We start from the raw sequence: 24,445 nt of genomic DNA, 5'->3' as shown, positions 1-24,445 counted from the left end.
GAAACTGTTTTAATCCAAAGCCAGAATTCATTCACCAATTTGTTTTCGTTTTTTTTTTTTTTTTTCTCTTTCTTTCTTTAAAAATGAAACTCAGGTTGGCAACTCAAATTGCAGCTTTTAAAATTAAATATTTTCTGTGGCTAGAGAGAGATGGCTCAGCAGTTAAGAGCATGTGCTGCTATATTTTTGAGACCCAGGCTTTCTAGTTAACCCTGGCTATACTGGAACCTGTTTGTAGACCAGGCTGGCTTCAAACTCAGAGATCCTCCTTCCTTTGCCTCCTGAGTGCTGGAATTAAAGGCATGTACCACCATGCCCAGCCATGCATGGGCTAACCTGAGTTCAGTTCTAGCATCTACATTGGCTGGCTCACTACCACCTATAACTGCAGTTCTAGTGGATCCAACACCCTCTTGTGGATGCCAAGGGCACTACATGCATGTGTATCACATGCATGCACTCAAGGCATACACAGTACAATCTAGAGATACATTAACTTGATTGGTGCTGAGGAGTGACAGCAGGGACATCAGAAATCTTTGTTTTTTTGTAGCTAAGCCATTATATTTCTTTGGTTGTGGTTTTAGTTTTTGGAGACAGTTTCTATGTAGTCCTTGCTGTCCTAGAACTCACCTTGTTGACCAGACTGGCCTCGAACTCACCGAGATCTGCCTGCCTCTGCCTCCTGAGTGCTGGGATTAAAGGTGAGTACCACCACTGCCAGCAAGCCATTATATTTCTATTAGAGAACAGTGCAGAGAAAGCCCTACAGTTCCCAGCATCTGGGTGTGTCAGTCAGGGCTCGTGATGGCGTGCATGGCTGTACTCACAATGCACAGGTGCATGTTGTGTGTTCAGAACCAAGGCTGCAATAACGTGTTGCAGCAGAGGAGAGCATTTCCCAAAACACCTTGGACTCACAAATGCAATTGACTTTTAATTAATTTCTGTTTATACTGTTGCCGCCCTCACCTTGAGCTACCCCCACCCACAGTTTAAGGAGCTGTGTTCTCAGCTAGTCTGGGCTACAAACTCAGACAAGCAAACAAATAGAGCCCGCTGTGCTGCTGCTGTGCAGACCTTGTATCCTTTGAGTTGGGAGGGGAGTTAAAAATCATGTTTGTGCTGCTCATACTTGCTGAAGAAACACACTGGGTCTGAAGGGGTGCACCACCACCACCAGGCATCTCGTTGAATTTGTGTTTTAGATACTATAAATAATGCTATTCGGGATATTTCATGTGTCTGTCATGTAGACTTACGGCCTACACTCCTACTGCCCCGGGAATGGAACCAACAACTATGGGGATAATAGTCTGGATGTCCCATAACCTCTGTGGGCCTTTGGTGAGCTACCCATGGGAGGATTGATCTTTTGTCTTGCTCCCAGAGTCACCCCAGGGGTCTCTCTGTTATCTCCTTTTCTCTGGCCAGTCAGAACTGGGAAGTAGGCAGGCTGGCAGCATGGAACCCAGGCAGATGCTGCCCCTCAGTGCCTGTACCCTCAGATGCTGCCTAATCTGCTGCCACCACTGTGTCTCTTGTGTTATCAGGAAGCAGAGAACTTGGTGGGCACAGTGGTTCCCACCCACCTGGCTGCGGCTGTACCTGAAGTGGCAGTTTACTTGAAGGAGGCTGTGGGGAACTCCACTCGCATTGACTACGGCACAGGTATCTAGCTGCTGCTGCATGGCTTTGGGTGACTGGGGCCTTGATGCTTTCTTTACGTGTCCTGGGCTGCTGCTTTCTTCATGTTCCACACAGGCCCCTGGTGTGTGTGTGTGTGTGTGTGTGTGTGTGTGTGTGTGTGTGTGTGTCTGTCTGTCTGTCTGTCTGTCCAGCAGGGCCTGGGGTGGGGTGGGGTGGGGTGGGGTGGGGGGTGTTCTGTGCTCTAGTTCATTCCACCAGGTGGCGCTATGCCACAGGCCTGGCGCCCGCTGGGAGTTGGTTTCGGTTGTTTCCATTCTTTGTGCAGCCGGCGTCTGTCCAATTAAGCACTTGATCACTCTGTGATAGTTTATTGAGCACTTATTGCCTATAGATGCTGAGAAAAGAAAGACCTCGCTAGCCTGCTCTGTCCTGACATCGCTTGTCTCTTAGCCCTTTTTTGTTTGTGCTGATGGTCTTTGGCTCTGTCATCCATTTCAGCCAAGCTGTTGTGGGTACCTTAAAGAGAAGTGTTTTTTAGGTCAGGGATGGCCTCCATAGCCCAGGAAACCCTGCTTTCCCTAAAGGTGGCACATTAGATATAGGCTGCCTCCCACTTGCTTGAGGAAGGAGGGCCAGAGGGAGCCTGGTTTCAGAGCAGGCTCTGGAGAAGGCTTCTTTGGAGCCAGAACCTGGGAGAGCTTCATTCTCTGCTCGCTCTGTTGCTGGGAACAGTTCTAAGACCATGGATGTGGCCTTTAAAACCCAAGTAGGAGGAGGCAGAGGCAGGTGGATCTCTGTAAGATCTGTGGCTCAACCCCCCCCCCCCCCCACACACACAAAAAAAGACCCAGCTAGGGAAAAAAATTTTTTTTCACCCCAAGACAGGATTTCTCTGTGTAGCCCTGGCTGTCCTGGAACGAACTTTCTAGACCAGGCTGGACTCAAACTCACAAATCTGCCTGTCTCTGCCTCCCGAGTGCTGGGACTAAAGGTGTGCACACCATTGCTTGGCAAGGAAAAGATTTCTAGGGCAAAAGGGTCATCTGGAAATTGACAGGTGAAAGTAACTGAGCATATGTGCTTCCAGCTTCTGGCAGGCTCTCCATTCTATAGATACAGCCTGACACCTGGCTTCACCTCCTTCCTGGTGTCTTAGCACGTAAGGAACAGGGTCCAAGGTCCAGCCAGTGCCTTCTGAGAGCTGATTGTTGCTGTGGATGTGACAGGGAGAGAAAAGAGTACCTTAGCCTTCTAATCTGTCCACATGGTCCCCGTGGACGGCGTCCAAGCTTCTGACCGTGGCTATTTAGGCCATCTGGGGAGAGGATTTTTCCCTTTCCCTCTGCCGAAGACACGCTGCTAACTTGCCCTAGGCCTTTGCATGCGCTGGTGCTTCTGCCTATTTCCTCCTGTCCTTTTTCCTAGCCGTTAGTCGTTCCTCTTTTATTTCCGTAGGGGAAAACCTTGAACTCTTGAAATCAGGGTTCCCCTGGGATGTGCTCAGGTACCCACCTGTCTCCTGCATAGCTAGACGCACAGTAGTAACTGTCTATTTAATGTCTGGTTTCTGACAGTTCATGAACTCTTTGAGGCAAGGACTCCTTTGTCCCTGGAACCCAGCATGGACAGTGAGTGCCCACATAGTAGGTGCTCAGTAAGCTGGGGTTGGTAATGTGTCAAACTCATAAAGTAGGAGGCAAGTGCCTGTGCAGGAATTGACATGAAGCCCGTCGGGAGCACGCCAGTGCTTGTAGTTACTGAAAGGCCCGGATCTTCTGGACAGGGGAGACTCCACCTAAGTATGGGCCTTCCTCCTCAGGAGCTGAATGCTGGGGAGTTCTTCTGGAAGACCTCAGCTTGAGATGTTTTTCTTCCCCAGGGCATGAGGCTGCCTTTGCTGCTTTCCTCTGTTGTCTCTGCAAGATCGGGGTGCTCCGGGTAGACGACCAGGTCGCTATTGTCTTCAAGGTGTTTGACAGGTGAGAGGTGGCTCGAAGGGAAGAGATGGCATGCTGTACCTGGTGTTCACCACGTGGAGGCTCTCTTCTGAGGTGGCTCGTACTATTCAGTTAATTCCCTATGATTCAGCAGCTGCCTCCCTCTTCTAGAAGAGGAAACAGACAGGTCTCTGCTGAGAGACCAGTCCACCAAAGGTAGGAGGCAGATTCTCCTGGGCAGCACAAGTTTACTGTGTAGTTGGAATTTTTTTGGGGGCTGCCAACCAGCTCCCAAATAAAGACAGGGAGACATTATTAATTATGTATTCTCGGCCTTATTTAGGCTTGTCCTATTAGCTCTTTTAACTTAATTTAACTTGTTTCTCCTCATCTACATTTTCCTTGTGAGCTTTTCACCTTTTTTTTTTATTAAATATGTTTATTTATTAAATTTTTTTCCATTTTACATACCAACCCAAATTCCCCCTCCCTCCCTTTCTCCCGCCTCCTCACCTCCCTCCCACTCTGCCCCCATCCACTCCTCAGAGTGGGTAAGGCCTCCCATGGTAGTCAACAAAGTCTGGCATACCAAGTTGAAGGAGAGCCTAGCCCCTCCCCATTGTATCAAGGCTGAGCAAGGTACCCACCGCAGAGAATGGGCTCCAAAAAGCCAGTTCATGGGCCTGGGATAAGTCCTGGTCCTGCTGCCAGGGACCCCACAAACAGATCGAGTCACACAGCTGTCACCCACATTCAGCGGGCCTAGTTCGGTCCCATGCAGGTTCCCGAGCTGTCAGTCCAGAGTCAGTGAGCTCCAACTAGCACCGGTCAGCTGTCTCTGTGGGTTTCCCCATCATGATCTTGACCCCCTCTTACATTTTTTTTTGGAGGGAGGAGTTTTTTTTTTTTTTTTTCTTTGAACATTTATTTACTATGTATACAGTATTCTGCCTGCATGTATGCCTGCAGGCCAGAAGAGGGTTCCAGACCTCATTACAGATGGTTGTGAGCCACCATGTGGGTGCTGGGAATTGAACTCAGGACCTCTGGAAGAGCAGTCGGTCTCTCTGAACCATCTCTCCAGCCCCAGCTTTTCACCTTTCTTTCATTCTGTATGTCTTACTTTCCTGCTTCCTCCCTGTCTGTCTGTCTGTCTGGCCAGCCCCTGGTGTCTCCTTTTCTTTCTTCCCAAGCCAAAATTCCTCTGAGCTGCAGTGGTCCCGGGGACATACTGGTGTGCTGGAGATGAGGCACGTCTAGCTCTGCAGGTGACCCAGGGCTGTGTCTGACTTCCTGGACTCACCACTTTCCAGTGGTGTCTGAGGTTAGAGAAAGGGACTGACTCCTGCCTGGGGTTACAGGTTGCCAGCGATGATGACACTAAGCCTGGTTTCCAGGTGGTGTTTGCTCTCTCTCCCTAACAGAAGATGTATGAGCAGAAAGAAAAAAGCCCTATTGGCTCTTTCAGCCTCACCATTCTCCCTGCCCTTCCTGCGCTGAAGAACACCATTTCTTACCTTTCTCTCTCCTTTCTCCCCCACCCTCCTCCCATGCAGGTATCTTGAGGTTATGCGGAAGTTGCAGAAGACATACAGGATGGAACCTGCAGGCAGCCAGGGCGTGTGGGGTCTGGATGACTTCCAGTTCCTTCCCTTCATCTGGGGCAGCTCACAGCTCATAGGTACTAGTGGGTGGTCATGTCTCTACCTTGAACCCCCAAGTCCCTCCTTTTTCCTTCCTCCTGCCCAGGCACACAGTGACAGCGTGTAGAGTAGACATTAGACCAGCTGGTGATGACGGCCGATTGCTGATGACTTAGTGCTTTCAGCCAGTGTGGCCAGCTGGAGGAGATGACGGTGGACTGCCACCAAAGGAATGGGTAGTGACATGGACTGGAGCAGCGGCATGTGCCTGGTGGGAATGCATGCATCTCCTGGCAACAGCTGTGGGGTTTCACTTGAAAATTGGGGCCTCTTTTGGCTTGTCACTCATCAGTGTCATCTGCTGTTGTCCCTGAAATCTGTGCAGGGGCATATGAAGAGTTACTGCCAACTGCCATTCCTGTGTGCTTCCCAGTCTGTTTGCCCTGCGTCTCAGTTTGAAACTGAGACTACCCAGGCATGGGCAGCCTCTTGGGATCTGCCATTGGGCGGCGTTAGTGATCATCTTTAGTTCTAGGGAGAGTGAGCGAATTGCTGCTAATTAATACTCACAAATGCCTAACAGCTGAGAACTTGCCATTCTAGATACTTCCACCACAGTCTTCTCAGGGACCCCAGGAAGATTTAAGGGCAGGCCGTAACCTTAAAGTAGTGTGGCCTCAACCTCGGGGGTGGGGGGGCAGCGATGCTGCTCCAGTCTTGTGCATAGATGCAGAGCCTTCCAAGGTCTCACTGCCATGTGCTGAGCTGAGTTTGATCTGTTAGGACACACTCCTGCATCACCTGTGTACACCCTGTGCATGGTTTCATTGCATAAGCTCTTAGTGTGTGCCTCTCACACCATGGTGTCTTCTTGACACAGTGAGTGTGTACAGTTAACTCCACTAAGGACATTTTTTTTTCCATGGCTAGTCTGTAACTCACCTGTCTCTGAATGCTGGGACTAAAGGTGTATACCACCACGCCCAGCTGAGATAGCTTTGAAGGTAGATGTCCACTCTAATGGTGCTGACAAACCAGGAACAGAATTGTTGTCATGGGTAAGGGGGGCACACACTACTTAGCTGTGTCTGTTACCTCTGCTGATTGGTGGCACAGCAGGCTTGTGTGCACCAGCGTCACCATAAGTACATGCATTATGGCTGGCTGTGTACCGTGGGCACCTCACTAGATGGCAGAGATTTCTCAGTCCCGTTATGATCTTTATGCAACTAGGCAAGCACTCTACCACAGCTCTGCCCCAGCATACCATCACAACGCAAGTAAAGTACTGTGGTAGGTACCTTGTGCTTAGGCTGGATCAGGGCTGTTCTGAAGGCCAGGCCTCTGCTCTCCTCAGACCACCCCCACCTGGAGCCCAGACATTTTGTGGATGAGAAGGCGGTGAGCGAGAACCACAAGGACTACATGTTCCTTCAGTGCATCCTGTTCATCACTGAGGTGAGAGCCACAGCAGCCTCTGGTAGGCAGCTTCGGCTACCAGGGCCTGCTTGCCCATGCCAGCCTCCTCCCAGACCCAGGAGGACTCTTTCATTGTTTGGTTTGAGTTAGAACCTCACTCTGCTGCCCACGCTGACCTTAAATTCATGACAGTGTTCCTGCCTCAACCTACTAACTGCTATTAGCAGCCATACACAGCTCCCACAGGGCTCTTGAGCTAACGGATTAAGTTGTAGTTATTAGCAGACATTGTGTGTGGGTGGGGGGGGAGGGGGCAGCATCGCCCATCAGGCCCCGTGAGGTTTGTAGAGCCATGCTTAGAGGAGCTGGAATGACGGAGTGCTTGGCTCTGTCCTTGTGCTTCAGCAGTGTGCTGGAGGTGGAGACAAGCAGCCTCTGGTGACGTCACTGGCCCTATACCACTTGGCAGATTCCCTAACTGGAAGTCTTGTCTCACCAAGGCAGGATTCCCTATAGTGGGTTGCTGGAACATTCCCCAAAGTGGCTTTGGGACTTTGAAAATTCATGGCCTTGGGCCCACGCCAGCTTCCTCACTTAGAATCTTGTGGACAAGAGCCAGGGGCTCATCAAGGGGCCTACAGTCTTAGGGCCTTGCTTCTAGCAGGTGTTGGAACTTTTCATTCTCCCATCTAGACCTGTAAACTCTCTGACCCCAAATTCACAAAGACCTGTCTTCCTTCTCTTCCTGTGCCCACCAGCCCATGGACTGACTCCACGCTCAACTTCCTGTTCTGGGCCTGGGTGGGAAGAGCCTTGTTAGCAGCCTTGACTCTTAAGTCCCTTCTGGTCAGCATTCGCCTCAGGCTTCTGCCAAGCTCCGGGGCCAGAGGGGAATGACACGTTTTTTCCAAGTCAGCAAATGGAGCCAGGACTGATGGCTGCACAGCCCTGCTTGGTTCTTAGAGATTTGCTGCCTTCAGCAGAGTGGCAGGCTCAAGGTCAGAAGGACTTGGGGGCAGCCTGGCTCACTGCCTTGAAAGCCAGCTTTGCAGGGCTCCTTCAGAGTGGAGTGCGGGGCTGGAGAGCCCTAGGATGAGATGGAAGAACTGGATGGGAAGGAGCCACACATCCTGCGGAGCTTGCTGCTTGAGGCCAAAAGCCTAAGCTGTTTCTGCTTCTCCTGGCGGCCTGCCAAGCCCCTTGCGTCCTTGTCAATAATTCTAACAAGGAGGCTAGCCAGACTGGGCTTCAGGGACTGGGAATTGATCCCACACTAAAAACTTAGTGTGTTTGTTTGTTTCTGCTGGTATAAAACCCCAAAAGCTTTCCCAAAGTTTGGGACAGAGGACCCCACAGAAGGTAGCCCAAAGTAACCAGGAGGCGGCGCCGAAAGTGCATTGTGCTGGGCGGTCTCCGGAACCAAGGTGGAGGACGTGGGAGGACGCCTTTGGCTGTTGGGCACCTTTTCTGCAAGGCTTGGTTTTCTCTTCCTTTCAGGCTCTCGGTCAAGCTCTGGTCGGTTGCTAGGCGCTGTGGTAGCAAAGGGCTTTTTTTGCCTGCCTGGGTTGGATGGTTACTGTCGCAGCACTCTGCTGTTTCAGTCTCTCCCCCCCCCCCAGACCCCCCCACAGACCCCCAGACCCCCACCCCCCCACACCCCCAGACCCCCACCCCCGGTGCATTTCAGAGGAGTGGGCAGCGTTTTATGAGCTCTGATGAGTGAGTGAGCCGCTTGATTAGGATCACCCAGACCCTGGCGCACAGCATCCTGGAAAGTCTGCGAGGTGTTCAGGGCTCTGTTGCCTCTGGATACCTGAAATCCCTCCTGGTAAAACAAACCCAAGGAAGTTGGGAAGGAAACGGCTTCCCTCGTGTTGGGACTGCCTTGACAGCTCTGGGCAGGGCAGCGGAGGAAGCCCACCTTGCAGAGCTCCTACTCATCAGGAAATGCAGCCCTGGCGCCTTTAAGAGTCCAGGGCAGGCAGGAAAAGAATTTCAGTTTCAATCTGGCTTCTAAATTTGGAGTTTTGGGAAGGGAGGGATCAGATTTCAGCTGGAAGGGAAGGAGCTGACAGGAAGGCGCTGTGCTGAGCCTCCCCCACCCCGCCCATCCCCCTCAGTTACTGACAGAGGAACCATTTACAAAAGGCCGATTCTCTGGGGAGTGGAGAGGCAGGAACGCAGCGTCTGTGAGTAATTTCCTGCTCAATATGGCTGCTCTGACTCACACGATTCCCCTGGGGTCACCGCGGGTCTGCAGTTCTCTGCTTGCTGGTTCTCGCTCTTTCTCTCTCTTCTCCCTTTGTGGCTAGAATGAGCTAAGTTTTTTTTGTCTTCTCACCCCTGATTTCTTTTCCCTCATCTGTTTTTTTCTTTCTCTGAGTTGCAGAGCCTCCTGAAGTCTTGGGAGACCGGAGGCACTGAGGCCTGGGGGTGGGGTGGCCTCTCTAGAGATGTCCTGGGCCTCACAACTCTGCAGCCTGCCAGAGAGCCCTTTTCGAATATCCCTTGCTAGTGAGAGAGGCTGGGCCTCCAGACAGAGTCTCATGTCCTTCTGTCTTGGCCTGGAGCACCTGCTAGGAGACAAAGCAGTTGGCTTAGCGGGTAGGTCGGCAGGGCACCTGGTCCACAGCTCCAGCGGTCTCCTGCCTCTGGCCTGCTGGTGTGCAAGATGAAGGCAGGAAGTAGAGAGGCTGAGGGTGGAGTCTTTGCAGGGGTGTTGGGATACGGCTCAGGAAGCAGGGGCCTTGTAAACTTTGGTGCCTCCTGTTCCTGGTCAAGGAAAGACTCCACAAACGCCTGGTAGAGAGCAGGGCTGGCTTTGGAAGTCTGGTGACCACCACTGGGGGAGGGGCCACTGAGACAGGCTCTCCTTGGGGACTTTTGCGGGGGAGGGAAAATGGCAGTGTTTCTAGTGTAAATCTACAAGTTCTTACTGAAGTAGAGGCCTGTGGGAGTGGGCCAGGTGAAGCCACAGCATCCAAGTGGCCTGTGATGTCCCATTACAAAGAGTGGGTTTATCCTTTCTCCTTGGACTAGCCCTAACTCACCCCCACTTCCATGTAGAGCCTCTTCTGGAACCTTCCACTGACTAAGGTCCAAGTCTCTGTTCCTTGCCAGACTCAGTTCCTTGGCTTTTCTCTTCTGTCTTCCTCTGTAGCCTGGGGCTGGATGCTGAGCCCTGTTCCCAACATAAAGCTGCCTGTAAACTAGGAAGGGAGTGAGCTACATGGTTAATAAATACAGTTGTTCTGGCCTTGCGCTATGACTAGCAGAATCCACTCAGGACACAGGTGGATCTGATGTCACAAGAACCTCCTGCCTTCCTGGAGTCAGGTTCTTTAGCGAGAAGGACATAGTGATGGACTGGCCATGCTACTGCCAATCTTATTGCCTTGCTCATTTCTGCCTTCCTCTTGACCTGGCCAAACAAACCTTCCTCCCGTCCTGCTCTGGAATTGTGGCCTCCTTCCTGTCAGCCACCTGTTTCTTCCCTCTGTCTGCTAGGCAGCAGCTCTCAACAGGCCGGCCCTCCCACAGCCCCTCTGCCCCCCTCTAGGTCTGCCTGGCAGGTACAGACCAAGCCCGTACAGTCTGGGGAAGGGAGCCTGGCTGCTGTCTGAATGGGAACACGTCCTCCTCTCCCAGGGTGGAGATATTGTCTTCCTAGGGTTGCTAAACTCAATAGGTATTGGGGTTGGGGCCTTTGTTTTCCAGTCTGTAGGAAAGAAAGGTAACCGGAGGATGTGGGCAGGAGAGGTGATAGTTTTCAGCAGGGCTCACAGGCCAAGCCCCTTCCTCCCCTCATGAGTGTGCCTCCCGGTCTCCCGTGTGTGCATGTGTGCTCTTGGGTCCGGGCCGCATGAGAGCAGGACTAGACCCCCACTGGCCTCTGCCTCTCTAGTTCCTGGACTTTTTCTTTTCCAGATGAAGACCGGCCCCTTTGCAGAGCACTCCAACCAGCTGTGGAACATCAGTGCTGTCCCCTCGTGGTCTAAAGTGAACCAAGGCCTCATCCGCATGTATAAGGCGGAGGTGAGTGGGGTCTGGCCAGCATGCCTGCCCCTGCTGTCACTTAGTCCTGGGGGCGCGTTCAGGACTACTGATTCTTTCTGGAACTTGGAGACCTCAGAACCTGATAGGCAGTCAAGGCACTGGGCAGAGGCCCCCCTTAGCCATGTGTATCTTAGGGATTGAAACAGCCCTTGCTGCTAGAGAAGTTGGAGACTCTCTTTCCGTCAAATGACCTGAGGCCCCTCAAAGCTCTGCTAACCGGAATGTCTCTCCAGGGTGACTAGGGTGTCCTTGGGGTGGGTGTAATCCTGGAGCCACTGTCCAAAGTGAGCTAGCCTACTGCAGAAGGTGACTGGGAAGAGGGTATGGCCAGGGGTGGTCCCTGGCCTTGTTTAATGGGAAGGATGTAGGTGTTCTTCCTGCTTTCAGTTCACAAGCTGGGCTGGGAAGCTCCCTGCTGAAAGGGCCTGCCCTTCCTAGTTCCTCCGTCCTCTCCTCCCCAGAAAGGGGAGAAGACTCTTACCTTCTCTCTCCTGCCTCCACAGCCCTCCCACAACTCGGGCACACTAACCCTTGGGACTACTTGTCTCTGACCTTGTGCAGCCCTGCCTGCCCCCAGCCTCTGGTATTCTCCTACTGATGTCCATCTCTGATTCTGATGACATCATACCTTCTCTTCTGGAGAAGTCAAGTTTCACTGGGCTCAGAGCTCACCCTATCCATCGTCAGAGGCAGGACAGCGGGGAAGGCTCTAGAGGCCAGCCAGATTTGGTAGTGCAAATGTTTCCCGCTTGCCTAGTGCCCTTGGATTGGCCCTGAAGTGATTAATAGAACATGGTCCGACCAGGTCTGGGCCTGGCCAGCTTTCTTCTGTTCTTCTCTGCTGACCCTCTTTCTCTCACATCCTATGTTTATGCTTCAGCCACATACCTCTCATCTGGGAGGCCATTCCTGGAGCTGCCCAGACTTTTTCCTGCTCAGCAGGCCAAGTCCAGCACCCGGATACCACCCTTGGTCCTGTCTCCACAGCCTTATTTCTGCAGATTCCCAGTGGGAAATACAGAAAAGTCTGACCTGCTGCTGCTGGTCCATGGCACTGCAGGGAAGTGTCAGCATGGAGGGTGTGTAGCTCTCCTATATCAAAGGCAGGACTCCAGCTGCCTCCTTGCTTCGATTCCTAAATGCTGGCCTTGTGTGTCTTCAAACTTGCCTTGATTCAGCCTTCTAAGGGGAGGGAGGGCCTGCAACCCTGTCCCCCTTTCAGAGGCAGAAGATCTGCAGGCTGGGGGGGAGCAGATACGGTACAAGCTGGTGGCATGGCACACCGGCCTTGGCAGCCTTGACCTGAACTTGAAGTCCTGAAGGGGTTGCTAGGTATCTCTAGTTGTTGGATGAAAGGTCAGTGACTGACCAGACCTTTCACTTGGTGTATGCTGCAGGTGGGAGCTGACCCCTGCCCTGGCTCAGGCCCTTATGCCAACGCTGGATTTGTAATGCAATTCTACAGCTTGCTGATAGGCGTGAGGACCTCAAGGCTTTGTAGGGCCCAGTTTTTTTGTGTGTGTTTTATATTGTTGGGGGGGGGGGGAGGTGTTCTGTAGCCCAGGCTGGCCTCAAACTCAGAGATTCACCTGACTCTGCTTCCACATGCTGGGATTTTTATCTCTTTCATAAGCCCTTGCCCAGAGGGCCCAGGAAAGGACCTACTTTTTCAGTCCAAATGTCTATAGGGAAGACATTTAAGGCTCACTAGACTTGAAGTACAAGGCCATGGCACCCTGAGCTGCCAGCAGAGGCCCAATCCGGCCTGGCCTTAGGCAGCCTCAGGACATGCAATTAACTGTCAAGTTGCCTGACCTGGTTTTGAAGAGAAGTATCAGGGGTTTTCTGGGCCTTGTGTGGTGGGGGTCTTTCTGTCCTGAAGGCCATCACTGTACCTGGAGAGGCCTGCCTCTCCCTGAATCACAGACTACCCAGCCTGGACTCTGCCTGGGGTGACAGGCTTCTGAAGCCCAGGCACAGTAGCTGGCCAGTATTGTTGGAAGAAAGGCCCTCTTAGATGTTTCTCCTGCCCTGGGGTCTTGGACTTCCTCAGCCCTATGGCTTCTTTTGAGCCCAGGTTCTGCCTGTCCTGTGGACCAAATGAGGACAATTCGTGCCCCTCCCCCACTTGCCTTTCTGGCTTCTCTTCTTGTGATCGCTTGAGGCAGGTTGACCTTTGACCCTTTCTGGAATTCCAGGCCCTGGGGGTGGGGGTGGCCTCCAAACTCCCACCACTTCCTGATGACATAAGCACCATGGCAGCTGCCTTGCCTCAGGCCTGGACATGCCGCTCCTCCTCCCTTAGGGACGCCCTGCACTTCCTTTCTCCCTACCGTGCCCAGGCCCGGCTCCACTTTGGAGTTCAGTCTTGTCTACTTGTCCTGTGTGTGTCACTGGAGCTTATGCTGAAGCTGGTTTCTGGGGAGAGGGAGGGCGAGCCAGTCAGGTGTCTTCTTTGACCCTCACCCCCCAAGTCCTTACATCTTGTTCCCCAACAGCCTGCAGGTCCCTAGCACACTGAGGGCTGTGTATGAGGCCAAAGTATAGGAGGAGGCCAGGCCAGCCAGGCAGAGCCTATCCTCACACCCTGGCTTGGGCTACTGCTTGGGAGATTGAACCAGTGATGGCCTGTGGCAGGCAAGGATATAGGGGTCAGGCTGCCTGTGGCTCTCTACTTCTTGCCTGGGGTCTGAACTGGGCTCAGGAAGTACCCATCCCTTTGCCTACCATAAGTGCTATTGCCTTGACCTCCACAGGGGCTGTTGCCAAGGTGGGGCAGAGGTGTGAGCCCACTGATTGTCTCACTTTAAAGAGACCCAGAGACTACAGAGAACAGGTCCAGCCTCTTTTCAGCTGTGTTCAGATGTCCCCACACCTGTAGGGGCAGGACTGGGCTGTGGGGGTGTGGGGATCTTTTCTGTTTCTGTGCCTGTCTAGGTGTCTACTGTGTGTGTGTTTTTGAATGGGAGGTGGGGAAGGACAGGGTGAACAAGTATCACCCTTCCTTGTATAGGCCAGGGCTGCTCTGACTGGGTGACTTCCTGAGCATTAGTGGACACCCCATAGAGGTGGCTTCTGTTTGAGCCCTCACGTTTGTCTGGGCCCCTGGGGACGCAAGAGGCCAGCCCAGCCTCACCTCCTGGTCTCCCCTCCTTCCCCAGTGCCTGGAGAAGTTCCCTGTGATCCAGCACTTCAAGTTCGGGAGCCTGCTGCCCATCCATCCTGTCACGTCAGGCTAGGAGAGGCCGAGCCACCAGAGCCACCCTGGCCAGGTTCCTGTCCCCTCTGACCCGGCACCCTCCACCCACCTTGTGTTCTTTCTGTTTGATGAGATGCTCTTTACTGAGATGGGTGCTGAACAGGGCCTGAGTTGGGGGAATTGACCGAGGCGTGGCCAGTCTCTGACTGTCTGTCTGCTGGGCAAGCAAGAAGAGGGGCTGGGACGTGGTCTCAGGGCCCCTGCCCACCCTGTCCCCCTGCTTCTTTCCCTCTTGCCCAGGCCCATGTGGACACAAGGCGGCCTGCTCTTCCCATTGCTTCCCTTTTCCCATGATGGGACTCCTCGTTCAGAGAGGAATGTGCACCTCCGGAGCGGCTGGTCAGCTTCCCGAGCTGTCTGCTATGGGGTTGGAGGCTGAGGCTGTCAGCAGCTGGGGAGGGCTAAGGGCGAGATGATGAGGTTGGCCTTCTCAAGGTAGCCTCCTAGGCCCTGAGGTTACCTGTGCCCATCCTCATTCTGGCTTCTGTTCCCTGGCCCTTGGATTTGCCAGGTTTCCTGACTGTTAGTAATGCTCCTCTTCCTGGGGGTAGCCTAGCTACGGAAGCTTCCCTGGGCTCCTGGGAAAGCCTGTAGAGTGGGTGAGGACTGTCTTTCCAGAATTGTCTCTGGCAGGGAGAGAATGGTAAAGACTCAGGGAGGCACTAGGGCTGTTGTATGTGGAGAACCTGGTCTGCTCCCGCCAGTCTTAGGCCTGACCAGTGCTGTCCCCTCCCCTGCTTCCATGGCCTTGAGCGTCACCTGAGGCCCTTGCTTGCTGCTGTGCTCCCTTGGGTCGGTCTGGGGCTGGTGTGAGATGGCAGAGGAGGCGGCAGCCCTCTCCCGACCGACCGACCTTTCATGAGGTGAGGCAAGGGTCCCCTGGTCCTGGGCACAGACTCAGAATGGGCGGGACTGCTAAGAGGGCCTAGCCCCAGTCAGCAGTCTCCCCCCCCCCCCCATGCTGTGGCTGAGCTGGCACGTGCAGGCTTGCCTACCACCCTCCTCCTGTCTTCTGCCACTGCTCATCCTGTGTCTGTGTCCTCGGAGCCTTTGGGGAGAGGACACGGACACAGCCCCGGGGCTTGGCCTGAGCTTAGCAACTGTCTGCACAGAGCTGGGACTCCAGTCATTGGTGTCCAGGAAAGGCCCAGTGCCAGCCTCCCTTCCAGGGCCAGGCCACCCCCTACCTGGGCCCCTAGCCCTGCGCCTCTCCCTCCCCTGTCCCTAGGCCTGCACCTCCCTTGCTGTTTGGATTAAAGCCTCTGTTTTACACCCGGCCCCTGTGTGAGACATCTTTTCCTGACACGGCTGAGTGAGTGTTCTCCGGCAGGTCTCCTCCCCATTGGTTTCTCTGGGAAGGGATGTGTGACAGGGATTCAAGCAGACAAGAGGAGTCAAGTCCCAGGTCTCCCTCTGCTCTGAACCCAGCACCCTCATCTAGAAGATGGGTACAGTCACAAGTGGCGCTGGTGACCCCGAGTCTAGGCCTGGCACATAACACATGCTGTGCTGTCACTGTTACAGTGTATGTGCCCTCCTGCAGCGCCTCTGGACTCCCATCAGCCCTGTCCCTGGTTCTTAGGTGTGGCCCATCTGAGTGTGGCTGGACAGTGGGACTCCTTAGACACCAGGCAACCCTGAGAGTACCTGTCCTGAGAACAGAAGCCTTTCAGCTGGCCCTAGAGGCTTTGCATAGAGGCAGGAAAAGGAGCCTCAGCTCAGTGCCCTTGTTCTTCTCCAGACACCGTTGGTTGGCCAAATTCTAGTCTTTGGAGTACAGCACACTGGAGTTCAGGCCCAAGGCCAGCTGCTTACAATGGAGGAAATCTGTGATGCTTGACTTCACCTCTCAGAGCTTCAGTTTCTTGATCCAAAAAAGCAGGCATAATAATGCACCATGGTCTAGAGCCGTGGGTCTCAGCCTTCCTTATTGCTGCTGCTATGAATCATAATGTAAATATCTGTGTTTTCTGATGGTCTTAAGTGACCCCTGTGAAGGGTCATTCAGCCCCAAAGGGATCAAGATGCACAGGTTGAGAACCACTAATCTAATGGCTTATATGTTTCCCAGGCAATAGCTGTGTATTTGTGACCACAGCATACCGGAAAAGAACAGCATTATTTAGTGGATTGTAATTAAGAAATTAATAGGGGGTGATGTTTTTTGTTACACACAGGCATGTCCAAACTGTCTTAGTTAGGATTTCTATTGTTGTGAAAAGGCACCATGACCCCATGACCACGACAAATCTTTTGTTTTGTTTTGTTTTGGTTTTTTTTTGTTTTTCTAGACAGGGTTTCTCTGTGTAGCTTTGCGCCTTTCCTGGAACTCACTCTGTAGACCAGGCTGGCCTCGAACTCACAGAGATCCACCTGCCTCTGCCTCCCGAGTGCTGGGATTACAGGCGTGCACCACCACCACCACCTGGCTGACAACTCTTATAAAGGAAAGCATTTCATTGGGGCTGGCTTACAGGTTCAGAGGTTTAGTCCATTATCATTGTGGCAGGAAGTATGGAAGCATGCAGGCAGACTTGGTGCTAGAGAAGAAGCCGAGAATTCTACATCCAGATCACAGGCAGCAGGAAGAGAGAGACACTGGGCCTGGCTTGAGCTTCTGAAACCTCAAAGCCCACCCCCAGTGACACATTTCCTTCAACAAGGCCACACCTTCTAATGGTGCCACTCCCTGTGAGTCTATGGGGGCCATTTTCATGCCAACCACCACACCGATACAATGTTATCTACCTGAGAGCTGTGCAGTCACATTTAAAAAATATATCTTCATGTGGAGCAATCTATCTATGGGCACCTGCACTTATGGGCACATGCTCACACACAGATGCATACATATACATGTAATTAAAAATAAGGGCTAGGGGCTGGAGAGATGGCTGAGTGGTTAAGAGCACTGGCTGCTTTTCCAGAGAACCTGGGTTCAATTCCCAGGCCCACATGGCAGCTCACAACTATCTATAATTCCAGCTTCAGGGGATCCAACACTCACATAAACATACATGCAGGCAAAACACTAGTGTACATAAAATAAAAATAGATAAATAAATATAAGGGTTAGGTTAAGTCCAGAAGCTCCAGGTTTTGCTTCTAGCACCCACATGGGGCTCAGCCATCTGTAACTCCAGTTCCAGGGAATTTGATGCCCTCTGTGGCCTGTGTGCATTGCATGCATGTGGCACACAAACATACATGTAGACAAAGCACTCATACACATAAGATACCTTTCCAAATGAAAGTAAGGGCCCAGAGAGATGGTTCAGTGTTTAAAGTCTTGCTGATCTTGCAGAGGGCCTGTGTGCAGCTCCTGGCACCCACATGGTGGCTCACAAATTTCTTTTTCTTTTCTTTCTTTTTTTTTTTTTTTTTAAGATTTATTTATTTATTATGTATACAGTGGTCTGCCTACATGCATGCTTGCAGGCCAGAAGAGGGCACCAGATCTCATTACAGATAGTTGTAAGCCACCATGTGGTTGCTGGGAATTGAACTCAGAACCTCTGGAAGAACAGCCAGTGGCTCTTAACCGATGAGCCATCTCTCCAGCCCGGTTCACAACTTTCTATAACTTGAGTTCCAGAGGATCCAATGCCTTCTGGCCTCCATGGGTACTGGTACTGCACACATGAGCTTATATGCAGACAAAGCACAAATTTGTTTGTTTGTTTTTTAAGACAGGGTTTCTATATAGCCCATGGCTGGCCTTGAACTCACTACATAGACTAGGTTGCCCTCAAACTCAACAGAGATTTACTTACCTCCTGAGTGCTGTGCACCATCATGCCCAACTAATAAAAACAAGATCTTGCCTGGCAGTCCCAGCACTTGGGAGGCAGAGCCATGTGGACCTCTGTAAGTTCGAGGCCAGCCTGGTCTACAGATTGATATCTAAGACAGGCACCAAAACCCTATCTCAAACCCACCCTGCCAAAAAAAAAATTTTTTTTTTTTATTTTTTTTTAGTTTCTCAAGACAGAGTTTCTCTGTGTACCCGCCGTGGCTGTCCTGGAACTCACCCAGGCTGGCCTCGAACTCACATAGATCCACCTGCCTCTACCTCCCGAGTTCTGGGATTACAAGTGTGCACCATTACCACCCGGCCAAAAAGAAAAAAATCTTAAAAATAAAATCTTTTAGCTGGGTAGCAGTAGTGTACCCCTTAATCCCAGCACTCAGGGCAGAGTAGATCTTTGTGAGTTTGAGGATAGCCTGGTCTACAGAGTGAGTTCCAGGACAGCCAGGGCTATACAGAGGAAAAAACAAAACCCTGTCTTGAAAAACAAAAAAATAAATAAATAAATAAAATAAAATCTTTCATTAGGAAATTTTTATTTTATGTGCATTGGTATGAGGGTGTCAGATCACCTGGAACTGGAGTTACAGACAGTTGTGAGCTGCCATGCGGGTGCTGGGAATTGAACCCAGGTCCTCTTAACCACTGAGCCATCTCCTCAAACCCCTGCCCCCCCCCCCCCCTTTTGTTTGTGACAGGGTCTCCTGTATCCCAGGCTGCCTCGGATTTGATGATTGGCTGAGGAAAACCTTGATGATCTACTGATCCTCCTGCGTCTACCCACTTGGTGCTGAGTTAGAGGCATGCACCACCATACCCAGTTTGAGACGTGCAGGAGATTGAACCTAGGGTTTTGCGCATGCTAGGCAAGCTCTCTACCAACTGAGCTACCACATCTCGAGTCAAATGCTTCACACTTTCATGATTAGAGTTGAATGTGCCTTGAAGGATGATGTGAGCCCCCAGGGGAGGTAGTATAACCATGGAGTTGCTGCTAGCTCCAGGAAACCCAGCAGGGGCTGGGGCTGAGTGGCACATCCTAGATAGGTGAGGAGTTTGGGGTTTGGTTTTAGTTTGGGGCCTGAGAATCCTGGGGTGAGCTAATTGGGTAGAGAACTTGCTTGAGAGCCCCAAGGATGGGGACTGGTGAGAAGTCGTCCAGTCAGGTGTGTGAAGATGTCACTCAAGAAGGAAGATGGGAAAGCAAGTGTGTCCAGAGACTCCAGTTCTTGGCTAGCATCGCTTGACTGCTGGTGGTGGGCAAGCGAAGAGGGGCCTAGGCCTGCAGAAAGAGTGGGAGGGGCGTGTCTGGTCTGGCACTGGCCGAGGTGTTCAGGGAGCAGTTGGCGTGGAGATAGGATAGAGCCAGCAGACCTTTGCCAAGTGTGAGGAGTGCAGCGAAGGGAAGTACTGGGGGTGGGGCAGGTGAGAGCAGTGCTCACTGGACTGCCGGCCTGGGCATTGCCCACAGCCAGTGTTTCCTAGCTCAGCCCCTCCAGAGGAAGGAGGGCTGTGCAGTGGGCAGTGTGTGTTCCACGGTGCTCTGAACCACACAGCCTGCCTTTCTTTAGGACAGAAGAACCTGTGAGTGGGTGGGACGGGGTTGTGGGGAGGTTTTGGGAGGCGGACCATGTGGCTCTGTGCATGCTGAAAGGGGCCTAGGGGATGGTACACAGGTGATGACGGAGAACAGGAGAGCTGGGCGAGTCAACCCTGTGGCCAAGTGCAGCCATCCCAGGCAGCTGGAGGGTACTTGTCCTGTCCTACAAGAGGGCGCTGACTGGTGGATTGTACCAGGTTTATCTGAGCAGGGAATGGCAAGGCAGGGTCATCAGCTGTCTAGGGCCGAAGGGTAGTGAAGGGGTCTGTGGGGGAGTGGGAACATTGAGGATATGGCCCTGGGGTACATTCACACCCAGAGAGGAGTGAGAGGGTTCACTCGGCTGGTCCATGCTGTATCCATGAAGGATGACTGTGCTGTGCCCACATCTGGGTCTAAGGAACCCCTCCATGGAGGGGCATGTCTGTGCCCACCATCCTCAGCCAAATGGACCTTGAGAACAAGCCAGCTTAGCAGCTTGTCTTTGAGAGTCTGTCTGCGTCAGCCTGGTTGCTTCATGAAGGTAAGAGGAAAGAGCCCTTTCCTAGGAGAGGGCTCTGCAGGGAAACAAAGCTGGGGTCTCAATGGCCCCCAATATAGGTTGTATTTTTTTTTTCCTTTTTTCTTTCTTTTTTTTTTTTGTTTTTTGAGACAGGGCTTCTCTGTATAACCCTAGTTGTCCTGGAACTCAATCTGTGGACCAGACTGGCCTTGAACTCATGGAGATCCTCCTGCCTTTGCCTCCCAAATGCTGAGATGAAAGGTGTGACCAGTGTGTTTTTCTTGACCCCACCTAACGTCAAGCACTTTCGTAACGATATCCCAGGGCTGTAGGGATGAGAGTGTTTCCTGCTTTCAGGAAATTTACAGGTGGGGGAAATACATGGTGGCCCAGCCATGGAAGAAGGTGGCTAGTTGTACAGGCAAGCTGGGTTCCAGGGCTCCCTCAGAAGGCTGAAGAGTAGCCCGGGAACTGAGTCCTGAACAAGGAGCACAGGCCATGGGCATCAGGTGGAGCCCGTGACAACAGAAGTATGTAGGTGTCAGGACACATCTATGAAGGTGAAGTGGCCTCCTGGAGCTTTGAGTCAGGCCTGGGGACACCCACAGCACTGTAATTCATGTGAACAACCACATGTAGTTCTCTGCACAGTGCCTGCACTTACTGTTCTGATAGGCAGATCAGCTCGTTAACCACAGAGCTAGCACACAGCAGGAAGGCTCCACTCAGTGTAAACCAGTGGTCCATAGGGGACGATGGGCACCGCTGTGGGTGTGTCAGAATGTATGAGGGACCTGTGTAGGGAGTGGGGAAGCTCCCTGGCATCTGGGTGGGTGCTGGCATGGAAGCCCGTATCAGGTATCTGCACATCCTGTGCAGGCCAGGGAGGCCTGGGCTGCTGGGAAGAAGTGGACAGATTAGATGGTGAAGGGGAAGGGTTCACCAAGCCTGGGTCCCGTCACTTTGTCTTGGAGGAAAAACAGTAGGATGTGAGATAAGACCCTGTGCTCAGCCAAAGGGGCCAAGTTTGAAAAGCTGCCCTGCAGGGTGTTGGGCCTGGCCTGTGCCCTCCCTCTCGGCCTCTGAGTTCTAGCCACACTGGCTGCTTTGTTCTTCAGACTCTCACCTACTGATTGATTTGACCCTTTTACCCCATTGGGGACCCTCTGGTTCTTTAGGGCTCAGCTGAGGCCTCACTTGATTGAAAGGCCTCAGCCTTCTAAACCAGGCTGCCTCTCCAAGTACCAGGCACATGGAGCTGTGGAGGCTGTACTTAACTGTCCAGCAGAAGTTCTACCAGCTTTCTGAGCAAGGGGGAGAGGCAGCCATATGTTCAGCCTGCCTGGAGGCTCTTGGCTCTGCCTATGAAGCTTCCTTTAGGGCTGATGGACGTCCTTCTCAGCCCTGCTGGCGCTGCCCAGGGAGCAGGATCTGATGTTTCTTCCTGTCTCTAGAAGTATACCTTACGCTGCGGACACTGGGGTCATACTTGGGAATGGCCAGACAGAGTCAAGACCTGTTCTGTGCAGGGGTGATGGAGATATAGGAAGGGAGGCTAAGCCAGTGGTGGCCTGAGCTGGAGATGGGGAACCTCGGACAGCATAGTTCCGAGAGTCCTGAAGTGGAAGTGCTGTGAGCTGGAGAGAAAAGAGGACCCCAGTGTGTGTCTGCAGGCCTGAGCGCCTCCCCTCCCTCAGTGTGGGTGGAGCTTTCTGGTTCCAGCTCTCTGCAGAAGCTAGGATGCTGCAGTGAAGCCACCAGACAAGGCCCGCCCTCTACCCTCATGATTTATCCTCAGAAATGGCTGGAAATACCCCAGTGTTGAGCTGTTAGGGACTGATGGGGCAGTCATAGGGGCTTCTGTGTTCCTTTTGGTAAGAAGCTTATGGGTTGTTAAGTAGGGCAAGCAGTGAAGGAGACCAAGAAAAGCACATTCCCTTTGAGAGAAGCAGGTCTGCATCCTTGGCTTCTGTCCCGTCCACCTTCGTGGACGTAGGTGGTACTCTACCGTGGGTTTTGGAAAATCCTATTGCTTTTCCTGCCATCAATTTTGGCCATAAGAGGTGAAGCACCACTGACCCAGCGAAGAAAAAGGGATTGTAGACATTCTAGTTGGCTTTCCTTCTTGGTTTGTTTATTTGAGACAAGATCTCACTATGTACCCTGGCTGGCCTAGAATTTCATATGTGGACTAGGCTGGCTTTAAACTCATAGTCATTCACCTGCCTCTGCCTTCCGAGTGCTGGGATTAAAGGTGTAAGCTTCCATAGCGAGCTGCTTTTCATTTTGTGATTTGAATTTTTAAGTCTGTCTCCACTGCCTACATACTACTTTGGTACTGAGGCAGATGGAAACTGGTTGGAAACCTCTTCTCCTAAAGAGCCCTGAGGAATGACATGCTTTTGAAAGGGATGAAAATCTCTCCCCCATTGTGTGTCTGAAGCCTCCCTGGCCTGGCATGCCCTCTAGGACCCAGCCTGGCTCTTCTGAGTCCTCTGATAAGTTAGAGGCATGTTCAGTCTTCAAGGTAAGGGCTCTTTTCCCTGTGAATGGCCTAGTGTGGAGGAAGTGTGGGTATAGGCTAAGACATGGTGGCTCTATTTTATCCAACACTGATTCTGTGGGGGTATTTGGGGACCCTAACAAAGAGGCAGAGCCTGTCCCCTCCAAGGGGGGTCCAGCCTTATCCACATCTTTCTTTGTACCAAAGACACATCCATTCAGGACAACCCCAGCAGCTCTTTGGTAAGAAGGACCTGACACAGATATCTGCAGATCTGGACATCCCCCATAGACTGCCCTTGTAGCTAAGACAAGCCATGCTCCATCCTGGATTCAGTATTGTTCTTCTGTCTGTGACAACCTCTCTAGCTGGACCTTTGCTGATCCCACAGAGTTCTCTTGGACTGTGTGTAGACAAATCCTGTTACTGTTGTTTCTTAACACTTATCTTGTGGGTTTCAAAAGGGACACCAAAATCCCAGCACTTGGGAGGCAGAGGCAGTCAGATCTCTGTGAGTTTGGTGCCAGCCTGGGCTACATAGAGAGTTAAGGTTAACCAGGGCTACATTGTAAGACCCTGTCCAAAAAAAGGCTGTGTATAGGGGGAGAGGAGGCTGAAATAAAAAAATCACCCAAACCATGCCCACTGGGCTGTGGTAGTGTACACCTTTAATCCCAGCATTTAGGAGGCTAGGTGGATCTGTGAGTTTGAGGCCAGCCTGATCTACAAATCAAGTTCCAGGATAGATAGTCACCAAAGCTACACAGAGAAACCTTGTCTCAAAAAAAAAAAAAAAAAAAAAAAAAAAAAAAAAGGAGGGAGGGAAGGGGGGGGGAGAGAGAGAGAGAATATGAGAATATGAATATGAATTATCCAAACCAAAAGGCGGAGTTTGTCTTGTTCTCAGGTAACCTGTCCCAGATTGGGGATCCTAAGTGGGCCTCATGGTTGGCTCTTCTGACTGGGCTTACAAGATGTGGCAATCTTTCTAGAGCCAGATGTTAATGTACAAGGGAGCTTTGGGCCCTGGAGTTAGCTCTTATACTTCGCAGTGTGTGACCTGGAGCCTTGGTCCCCTCGTATCTAAGTGGTAAGTAAGCATTACAGTGTGTCTGCATCAACCATTGAAGATACAGGGCTTGGCTAGTACAACCTCATTTAATGTCCCCAGGCCTGAGGAAAACGGGACCCACACAGAGGGTAAGAACTGAGTGCTTATTCTGTCCTTGTCCTTGTGACTCGGAGGGAGGGCTTGGATCAAGGGAGGAGACCTTCTGGGACATGTGGAGGTGTTTAAGAGATGTGGACACTACAGCACTGGGTGGAAGGCTCCTGCTCACTGGGGATTATAGGCCTACCCTCGGATCTGGGCCAGGCTGGCTGGTGGCCCCTCCCAGATGAACAAGCCCTTTCTGAAGTAGCTCCTGTGCGCATGCACTGGCCCCAGAAGCTATCTAATGCTGGCCTCTGGGGGCTTCTTTTGTTTGTGTTGGGTTTTGGAGACAGGTTCTCTGTAGCCCAGCCCTTACCTAGAGCTCAGGGAAATCTTCCTACCCCAGCCTTAATAGTGCTAGGATTGTAGTCAGGAACCCAGGACCTCTGGGTACTTACTTGCAGGAGCGGATGGCTCCTGAGCTGCACCGAGCCTGTCTATCAAACATGGGGCTAAGTGTTCAAGTGTGCCATCTCAACCTCTGGCCAGCATGTCCTCACTGAGAAGAAAACAAGAACAGTTGGCTCAGGGTGCTGACTGGTGTGAGGCTGCTGAGTCTTTCACACAGATGTGAGACCTCAGGATGGCCACAGCTGCTAAGTGCTGGCCCGCCCTGGTGGCCACAGCCCCTCTCCTCTGCTTCAGAAGCCATCTTTTCAGAACTAGTCCTGGCCCAGAGGCACCAGGGAGAGATGTGCCTCTGCAGGAGGTATGGGTGCTGAGCTACACAGACAGCAGAGGCAAGATAGTGGCCATGGTTGTGGCTGACAGTGAGATGGATCCCCACAATGAGCAGAGGGGATGTCACCATATCTGTTTTAGGAGTGATGGAGGTGGCGCTGGGGAGATTTCAGT

The 24,445-nt window shown here is 52.2% G+C and overlaps 1 protein-coding gene across 2 annotated transcripts in view; it reads left to right on the top strand.

The window, feature by feature from the left end:
• The window catches only part of Ptpa (protein phosphatase 2 phosphatase activator), a 28,967-nt gene extending 15,001 nt beyond the window's left edge, over positions 1–13,966 (top strand). Inside the window, exons 5-10 of one of the 2 annotated variants that reach the window (XM_036186630.1) lie at positions 1,554–1,671; positions 3,530–3,629; positions 5,144–5,268; positions 6,588–6,688; positions 10,577–10,684; positions 13,867–13,966. In XM_036186630.1, coding sequence (XP_036042523.1) covers positions 1,554–1,671; positions 3,530–3,629; positions 5,144–5,268; positions 6,588–6,688; positions 10,577–10,684; positions 13,867–13,944 — 630 coding nt within the window. In that variant the 3' untranslated portion in view covers positions 13,945–13,966. Of the gene's footprint in view, positions 1–1,553; positions 1,672–3,529; positions 3,630–5,143; positions 5,269–6,587; positions 6,689–10,576; positions 10,685–13,866 lie in introns of those variants that run through there. The other variant, XM_036186631.1, reaches the window with a different exon arrangement.
• The last annotated feature ends 10,479 nt before the right edge of the window (positions 13,967–24,445 follow it).

The sequence above is a fragment of the Onychomys torridus genome, chromosome 4 (genome assembly GCF_903995425.1).
Source record: "Onychomys torridus chromosome 4, mOncTor1.1, whole genome shotgun sequence".
Classification (NCBI taxonomy): domain Eukaryota; kingdom Metazoa; phylum Chordata; class Mammalia; order Rodentia; family Cricetidae; genus Onychomys; species Onychomys torridus.
This window is presented reverse-complemented; position numbering and strand designations above follow the sequence as displayed.